A 9984-nucleotide genomic window follows, 5' to 3' on the forward strand; every position below is an offset into this window, starting at 1 on the left:
GTTTCCCATCTTAGAACCAGGGAAAAAAAAACAAATCATACACTAAAAGTCAAACACCTCCTATACCATATATTAAATTTTATTGCAAAAATTTTGTCATGACTTGTATTTGTATAGTGTATACAGAGGTGATTGCATAGTAACTCAAAAATAAATTCTAGTCTTATATATTCTGGGGATTGTATGGTGGGGTGTGGGTGTGTGTCTATGGTGAGGTGTGGGTGGGTATGTGCACATGCACACACACGTGTGTGTATGGTGGGGTGTGGGTATGTGTGCGTGTACAAGGCGCACAGGGTATGTTGGGGGGTTTTGGGGGCAGGGTGTGTGGGATGTGATGGAAGTTGGGGGGGTGCAGGGATCCCCACACTCTCCCCCATGGCACAGAAGCAGCAGGCAGGGCACTCAGGGCGCAGGTGCCTGGCAAGGCACAGCTCCAGCCAGTGCTGCACATCACAGCAAGGGGCATAGCCTCTACCTGGCCATCTGTATCACTGGCACTCCCTGCCACTCATCTACAGCTCCTGCACTTGCTGGGCATTGGACAGAAGCCCTGCATTGACAAGCCCTAAAGAATAATCACATTGTGGATCACGGTTGGTACAAAATCTGGAGATCAGGTAACTAGCCAAACACTAAATGCAAAAGCACTATATGGAATTAGAGTTAGTAATAAACTAAAAAAAAATGTAATTAATTTGGGAAAACACTGCAAAGACTGCATCAGGGTTGCTCTACACTAAATAAGCCTCCGCCAATACAGTTAAGCCAGCAGATCTCCCTAGTGGATATGCAACACATGCTAATAAGCAGCATAGCTAATACTCCCCTCCACCCCAAATTAATAACCTAAACAACCGTAAGCGTTCTTCTGCACACAGGCATCTACATTATGCATTTTGCCCAACTAGCTATGTGAGTTACAAATGTAAGGTTTCTTGAGACTCCGAAGGTCCCCTCTGCACATATAGGTAAAGACATGATGGAATCTAATGCACAATTCACACAATTGCGCCTCTTGCCATGCCACACACACAGGAGGCATGATTCTGGGACCACACATTAGATCTTGCTACACCTTATTGCTGATCCCAGGCTCTCTCTGCACCAGCACAAAGAAAGCTCCCACAGCCAGGAGCCCCACACACCCCAGTTGAGAGGCTTCCAGTCACGGGGCACCTCACAAATGAGGATCATGATCCACCCCACCCCCTGCCCCAGAGATGTGTGAAACCCCTGGGGCGGGAGGGATCACTGCTGTGATTCATGCATCCTCCTGTCCTGGGCGTTTACCAGGAAACATGCTGCCAGGACCCAGAGTCCACAGCTGTTGGGGTTGAGAGTCCCTGTACTCATACCTGTAATGTGTACAGGGGGCCTAACAGACATAGCTCTGTCAGTGAAAACTCTGAAGTATAGACTTTGCCTCAGTTTCAGGGACTTTTGCAGATCTTTTTCAGAACTAACCGCTGGAAGGGATAAATGTACACTCATGGAGATGTGAGAATCTCCCTCTCTCAAGACTTTGACCACTTTCTTTATCTAGAAGATTCCCAAAGATGTTACAGTAATAAGATGAAACACAAATTTTGATCTCCAACTTCTTTTGTACATATATAGCTAAAATCATTCCTGGACTTGCAAGTAGTAGCCAAATGCACACTAAGTAGTAAATCAAAACACTGTAGCCAAGACTGACTTGTAATAAAACGTGAATGGATAGGAAATGGAAAATGTTGGACCCAGACAAAAAAAAAAAACAACGCAAGTGGACCCAGACGAAAAAAAAAACAACGCAAGTTTCTCTATAGCTCAATCTTTGTTGTGAATGAAAGTTTCAGGAGCAGAGCTTGGCTTAAATTATTTTAAAAACAAATTGGAAGTAGGTGGAGAAGAAATCTGAGTCAGGTTTGTAGCCACTGTTTTAAACATGTGATTGTGATTTTGATTTTTAGCCTTAGACAAGTATTCTCCAGTGAAAGTAACTGTCCAGCAAGAAAAGAATGCCATTCTGAAAATATTTCCAGAACAGGGCTTTTAAAAGACTGGCAATTTGACTAAAAAGGAATCTGAATTTCACTTGAGAATAGAGATTTCCACACACCAGATACAAGGAAAAGAAGGGCGAAGGCACCGCACAAAAACATAAACAGCAACTCATACGATGGCGTCAACACGGAGTGCTGCTAGGGCCCCTGCCCAGGGGGCACCGCCTACCCGGGGCTTGTCTGAGGCCTCCACCCAGACAGAGCCCATGGGGGACCTGGCATCCCCCTGCCCCCCCACCTGCGGGGAATGCCCAGCAAGGTGGGGGGGCCAGGGACTGGGAGCCCCCACACCTGTCCTGCCAGCACCCACGTTAACGCCCTGGAGGCGCAGGTGAGGGAGCTCCAGGAGAAGGTTAGCAAGCTGAGTGGAATCAGGGAGCTGGAGGATGAAACTGATGGTTATTTCCTTTCCCTGAAGGGCCATGCACCCAAGGAAGAAACACTGCAGAGTGGCAGACAGTCACCTCCACAACCAGGACTGCTTGCAGCAAAGCAGTACCAGTTCTTCCAGTCAGGCTGGAGAACAGGTACGAGGCCCTGGCAACACTGCAGGAGAAGGAAGGAGAGGAGGCAACTCCACACTCTCCACACTCCAAACAGGCTGAAGGAGCTAAGCAGTCTCAGAGGAGGAAACATCGAGCAATCATAATAGGTGACTCCATCCTGAGAGATACAAAGGGACCCATCTGTCACCAGGACCCCTCGACATACAAAGTCTACTGGCTACCTGGAGCAAAGATTCAGGACGTGATGGGGATGATCCAGGCCATGATCCAGCCCACCGATTACTACCCCATGGTCCTAATCCATGTGGGTACTAATGATGCGGCCAGAAGAAGCCCTGATTACCTGATGGTGGACTACCACACTCTGGGGGGCGTGCTGAGGGAGACAGGTGCACAGGTGGTATTCTCTTCTGTCCTACCAGCAAGCAGACATGGAAGACAACATGAGACCTGCATCACAGAGACCAACAGGCAGTTTCCGGAATGGTGCCTTGAGGCAGGATTTGGCCTCCTTGACAACGACCCCTACATCACAACGAGAGACATGCTCGAATGGGATGGGCTTCACCTTTCCCCCAAACATAAGCATGTGTTCTCTTCTAGGTTGGCAGATCTCCACCAGCGGGTTTTAAACTAGGCTCGTTGGGAGAAGTGAAAGATGAGGGCAGAGGAAGCCTTGGACCACTAAACCAAACAGCACCCCCAAGTACAGCCCAGCCTAGACCAACAAGCAGAACAAATACCCAGGTAAGCAACAGGGGCCAGGGCAATACTGAGATTAGGGGACCAGTGCACACATCTTCAGGAGGCCTCAAATGCCTCTACACAAACGCTCGTCGTATGGGAAACAAGCAGGAGGAACTTACCCTCCTGCTAGTTGACACCAACCCAGACATAGGGGGGCTCACAGAAACGTGGTAGGACCCAATGCATGACTGGGTGGTGAATATCAAGGGCTATAGACTGTACAGGAGGGACAGGACAGGGAGGAAAGATGGGGGTGTGGCACTCTATATCAAGGAGAAATACACATCCTCATCAAATAGCACAGGGTCAGAGGAGGGGCACACTGAAGTGCTTTGGGTTAGAACACAAGGCAGTCGAGGGGAAAGAGACTTAACAGTGGGGGTCTACTACAGACCACCCAACCAAGGGGAAGAGCTAGACCAGGAATTCTTAAGTCAGCTCACTGAGGTGGTTAGGTCAAGAGGTGGTCATCATGGGTGACCTGAACTTTCCAGACATCTGCTGGGAAGAGCAGTCAGCCAGGTCTGACGACTCACATAGGTTCCTAGCCGAAATGCAGGACCTCCATCTAACCCAGGAGGTGCACAGCCCCACCAGGGGCGACACCCTGTTGGACCTGGTGCTGGCCACAGGCGACAACCTGGTGAGGGAGCTGCGGGTGCTCGACCACCTCAGTGACAGCGATCGTTGCCTGCTGGAATTCACTATCCAGCACAAGGGGGCAAAGGCCTGCAGCAAGGCAGCAGCCCTAGACTTCAGGAGGGCGTACTTCAATGAGCTAAGGGGAATAGTCGGGAAGGCACTGAGCTCCCGGAGGGGTCGGGAGTCGGATGTCCAAGAAGAGTGGTCTCTCCTTAAGGAGACGATCCTCCAAGCCCAAAGGGAGGTAATCCCAACACAGATCAAAGGAGACAGGAGGGCACAAAAGCCCCCATGGCTCACAAAAACCACCTGGGAACATCTCCTAGCTAAAACGGAGGCGTACGCCCAATGGAAGGGAGAGGCCATCACCAGGGAGGACTATACTACGGTTGCTCAGGGATGCAGGGGGGCAGTCAGGAAGGCCAAGGCAGAGATGGAACTCGGACTAGTTACCCAGATCAAGGACAACAAGACCTTTTTAAATACACAGGGGGCAAAAAGAAGGTTCCGGGTAACATGGGGCCCCTTCAAGACACACTAGGAAATCTGGTCATCACACCAGATGACAAAGCTAACCTAGTTAACTTCTCCTCCATTTTCCTGAGTAGGGACCAGATCAGCCCTCTGGGTAGGCACACCCAAGCCCGAGTCAGTGAGGATCAAGTCAGGGAACTTCTGGAGGGACTGGATGTATTTAAATCAGCTGGTCCGGATGATCTCCACCCCAGAGTACTGAGGGAATTAGCTGAGGTCATTGCGGGACCGCTGGCATGGCTTTATGAGCACTCATGGTGCTCTAGTGAGGCGCCACAGGACTGGAAGAGGGCCAACGTAGTTCCCATCTTCAGAAAAGGGAGGAAGGAGGACCCTGGAAATTATAAGGCAGTTAGTCTTACCTTGATCCTGGGTAACCTTTTAGAGAGAATTATCCTGGCACATGTCCACGAGGGGCCAGCAGGGGAATTATGCTTAGACACAACCAACACGGGTTCAGTAGAGGCAGGTCCTGTCAGACCAACCTGGTGGCCTTCTATGACCAGATCACCAAATCCTTAGATACAGGGGTAGCAGTGAACGTAGTCTTTCTGGACTTTAGGAAGGCCTTCGACACTGTCTCTCACTCCGTTCTCATTAAAAAACTGGGGGACTGTGGTGTCGACGCCCACACAGTCAAATGGGTCCCTAACTGGCTGGAGGGCCACACCCAGAGAGTGGTGGTGGATGAGTCCTTGGGCCCCAACTGTTCAACATCTTCATTAGTGCTCTTCCCCCTCTATGGGACACTGGCACAGTTGGAGTACTGCGTCCAGGTCTAGGTGCTGCACTTCAAGAGGGATGTGGACAACATGGAGAGGGTCCAGAGGAGGGCCACTCGCATGATCAGAGGGCAGCAGGCCCTACGAGGACAGGCTACGGGACCTGAACCTGTTCAGCCTCCACAAGAGAAGTCTGAGGGGGGATCTAGTGGCCTGTTACAAACTAGTCAGAGGGGACCAGCAGGCATTGGAGGAGTCCCTGTTCCCCCGAGCACTACCAGGAGCAACTAGAAATAATGGTCACAAGCTGGCAGAGGGTAGATCCAGACTAGACATCAGGAGGCGCTACTTCACGGTCAGGGCGGCTAGGATCCGGAACCAACTTCCAAGCGAAGGGGTGCTGGCTCCTACCCTGGGGGTCTTTAAGAGGAGGCTAGATGAACACCTTGCTGGCATCGTTTGACCCCAGTACTTTTTCCTGCCATGGCACAGGGTCGGACTTGATGATCTGCTCAGGTCCCTTCTGACCCTATCGACTATGAAACCATGAAAAAAGTTAGGAAATGACCAATCTCAGAAAGAAATTCAAGCACAAATACCAGTGGTCGTTGAGTATTAAGAGAGTCATATGTAAGTCCAGTCATCTCTAAATTCCTGAGCCTTCATTTGATGCAACCAGTTTCAGTATTGGCTAGTATCCATTATGGTTTAATCAGAAATATTTATGGCAAGAGCAAAAAATTATATAGATCAATATTCAAATTCAATTAGTATTTGCTCCTTTCAGTAATAAGTCACATCTGTAGTTACTTCTAATTCCAGCATGAAATGTCTATAAGGCAACAGTGTTCAATTTTTACAGACACCAGTAAAGTGGGCCTTCACTTTCTGAAAAGCAAAGAGGAAATCACTGACTATACACACAGGTTTCTGTAAAATAACAATTCATAATATAAACAGTGAATTTTGTTAAAAGTTAAAAAAAACAACTTTCTACCAACCTGTGCAAAGGCAGCGAAAATTCTCACATGTCTTTGGGCACACATCGGAAAACAACTCAAAGACCACTCTTCCAGCTGAAAAAAGAACCCCACACATTAATACGGTTTACTTGTATATATATATTACTTATCAAGCATAAATATCAATGTCACCATTTAATCTAGAAATTTAGTTTAAATTTTCTTACCAGGTACATTGTTGATGGCTATGTCAAAAAAGCAACGAGGTCGCTGAACCTTTACTCCCATGGCTTCAAAATTTTAAATACTGCAAATATAAAATGTAAAACTGAGTTTTTCCTGTTTGATATAACTATATTTACTTATCTCAGTCTGCAAGTTTTTTTCTAAAAGGGAAAAAATGGTTATTTGGAAATACAAGCGTGCAAAACTGAACATAGAGAAGAAATTATATTCCTGCCTTTAAGCTGTTTTAAATATTATGCAAGTTAGATTTGTGTTCCTTGGAACAAAAGGAAAATAACTTGTGAAAGTTTTCTGTGCACATGAAGCTTAACTTCAAATATTCCCATCTGTTGTATTTTATCACAAGTTTTACAATATGTGATTTTTTTTCAAAGCTCCAGAAACTGTAGTGAAGTTGATTAGTTCTACTGTGATAGCATACAGAAGCCCCTATCAACCCCAGTGCGGTAGCTACTGTACAGGGAATGAACAGGAAGCCCTTGTTTCAAAGAATTTACAATCCCAGACGTGAACTCTCAGCTTTCATTTTAAACATTCTATCATAATTGTAAGAAAAAAAAAAGACAACATAGGCACATGAACTCTAAAGACTCAAAAAACAGAAAGCAAATAAAAAGTACCATCTATATGTCTTAAAAATCAGAATTAAAAAATGATCACGGTTTTTATAGAATCAGACTTTCAGACTGTGAAGGTATGGAGTTAGCAACATGGACTTCTTTCACATTGAGTTTCAACTTCAGATTCAAGACTGAATTTCAACAGAAGAAATATTAAGGGAGATTGCAAAGTATGAAGAATACCATATCAGTTGATGAGAATGACACTCAACTTCTTTAGCGGTTTAAAAAAAAATTATGCTAAAAAAATTAGAGGATTTAGGGGAAAAACACCAGAGACAGTGGCCTGAGTTGTTCTGTTCTCCTCTACATAGAACAAAAAGGTAAGCCCTGTAAAGAACTTTGACAATTGCTCCCAGATCTCTTGGATCTTTATACCCAAAGCAGAATAAAGTCGGGAATGGAAAAAGAGTTCACTTTGGGGCCAGAAGTGTATGTATTCCAGCAACTGATCAAGACTGCCTTTGTACTATTTACTGAGTAGTAGGGTTGGAGTTCTGGTGGATCCATGATGGTCCAGGAAGAGATTACAGCTGGTTCAATAAAAAGTATCACATAAATAGTTGAAAGAGCTGATGGACAAGCTTTCAACTATACAGTTAGTTTAGTAAAAGATATCACTGAGAATCTTGGCATTTTTTAGTATTCAGTACTAAAGACAATCAATTTCTCAGAATGAAAAAGCAAATTCTTACTGACAAAATCTGAATACTTTTTGCAGGATTATGGAGTAAGAATAAAGTCAATTGTATGAGTCTATGTAAGGTAATATTAAATTCATGCAAAACCACAATTTGAAGGATCCTTCTTAACCAGCATGAGACATCTGCATGTACTACAAAACAGGAACCAGAGACCTAGTAAACTGTTAAAACCTGTGCAGTATATGCAAACTTGGTACAAAACAGTGATAATTGAGTTGTGTGGATAGTTTTTCTTCTCAATTAAGTAGATTTATCATACACAGGACTTTTTAAAGCTAGTCAACTTTTTTGTGCATCTAAAATGTTCAAGATTCTTGTCTCTCTCAGCTTCATCTAAAAATGTCATCTTTTTCCCTTCTCAACCCGTCCTCTCCAATTACTCATCCCTCCTGGACCCCCTAGGACTCTCCCATCTCTACATCTTTCCTAGACTTCTACATAGCATCCATTAAATCAACAGCACTTCTGCAGCAAGTGCATGGATAATATTACACTACTATTTACAGACAATTGAAAAAGTGTATAATTGTTATGTTAAGTACTCTGGACTCTTACTCCTATTAGGTGGGCAGTAAACAGGAGTATAGGTTAAAAATTAAGAGGTTTTTTTGTGGGAACTTAATCTCACTTCTTTACCTTAAAGTCATTAAAATTTTTCAACATCATAATTCTAATAATTTCTGGTTGACTGGTTTCCAACTTGAACACTTTTTATACATCAGAGAACTTTGCTCTTTTTAAGACATTTACTATTAGTCTAAATCCCTTTCAGCCTTCAATGATTCCAAGTCAGTTAAGTTTAAGACTATTCTAGGCTGGCCCAATACCTCAGGCATTCCAAATAATGTTATCATAGTGACCTAGAGGGAAAAAGTTAAGTCCTCTCTTATAATTTGGTCATTAATTCTAGGGTAACTTCTTAAACGCATGCAAAAAGGGTGAGGACTGGACCAGGTCACAGTAAGAAGAAGGAGCTATCCAGAATGAAGATTCAGCACAAAGAGTTCTCAGATTTCAATAGCAAGTAATTCAGTTAGGGTATGTCATCACCAAAGCAGCAACATGCCCTGATCAGGACATTCCTGAAAAATATCTTGTTCAACAACTCCAACACCCCAAACCCATAAATACATGGAAAGGCTGATCTGGGGTTATCCCCAGGGGTTGTTTTCAAGCACACCAAAGACCAAGGGCCCCCAGCAACTACAGAAAGATACCTGGGAGTGGCCACGCTGCTCAGGTTTGTAACATGCAAGAGGATGCAGGTTGGTAGAGCACTGCTAGGGAATGTTGCCAGCACAGTGTCCACACCTCCTCACCAAAATAGCAATTTATCCCAATACATTCAGCAGTTCAGAAGGAGATGCACATACTTTTCCTCTGTTGTGAAAAGTGATGACCCTAAAGTTGCTTTCCTGGATAGAGACAGAACAAACTAGAGTAAGTCTGCAATACTGCAGCAGTCAAGCACAGAGTCTGTATTTAAAATAACAAAGCTTGAGCTGCCTCCATTATGGTGGACTGGCAAGCTCTAATGCAGGAACAACATCTAGATCAGCAGATGGCCATGCATGGGGAAAAAGGAAAAATCATTTGCCTCTTAAAATTACACAAAAATTACTGTCAGAACAACTAAAGGAATAAAACAGGTATCCTCTTATGACTGAACAAAAAAAAAGTTTTAAGATCTTTATTTATGAAATGTTTATCTTGCAATTCAATCTGCACTGACTGGCTGACCTCTTAGAGGTCAAAACAATGCATATTTATAGTGGCATACAAGGCAGTCAATTCAGCTATTACAATGCTGTCTTCCAAATCCCATTGGACAATTTCTTGCCTAATACACACCTCACACAAACTCAGAAGATAAGAAGTCAGTAAAGGTAGTTTTACTGACTGCAGAACGCAACTGATATTTTTACAATCAACTTTATTGCTTTTAACTTTAATTTGGGTATTTCCTATTTTCTTATAATAACACAAACCAAACATAAACCAAACCACAAGGGGCCAACAGGGGAGGTCATGCTTAGGGGCAACCAACACGGGTTCATTAGTGGCAGGTCCTGTCAGACCAACCTGGTGGCCTTCTATGATCAGATGACCAAATCATTAGATGCAGGGGTAGCAGTGGACATAGTCTTCCTGGACTTTCAGAAGGCATTCAACACTGTCTCTCACCCTGTTCTCATTAAGAAACTGGGGGACTGTGGTGTCGACACCCACACAGTCAATTGGGTCACCAACTGG

The 9984-nt window shown here is 44.7% G+C and overlaps 1 protein-coding gene across 4 annotated transcripts in view; it reads right to left on the reverse strand.

Annotated features, from left to right (window-relative positions):
* PPIG (peptidylprolyl isomerase G) overlaps positions 1-9984 on the reverse strand; it is a 50981-nt gene that overhangs the window by 31760 nt on the left and 9237 nt on the right. For all 4 annotated transcript variants that reach the window (XM_019554175.1, XM_019554177.1, XM_019554174.1 and 1 more), the window contains 2 exons: positions 6389-6468; positions 6201-6275 (listed from right to left, as the gene is read on the reverse strand). In XM_019554175.1, coding sequence (XP_019409720.1) covers positions 6201-6275; positions 6389-6449 — 136 coding nt within the window. In that variant the 5' untranslated portion in view covers positions 6450-6468. The remainder of the gene's footprint in view (positions 1-6200; positions 6276-6388; positions 6469-9984) is intronic.

Source organism: Crocodylus porosus, unplaced genomic scaffold (assembly GCF_001723895.1).
Source record: "Crocodylus porosus isolate Cpor-Errol unplaced genomic scaffold, CroPor_comp1, whole genome shotgun sequence".
Taxonomy (NCBI): Eukaryota; Metazoa; Chordata; order Crocodylia; family Crocodylidae; genus Crocodylus; species Crocodylus porosus.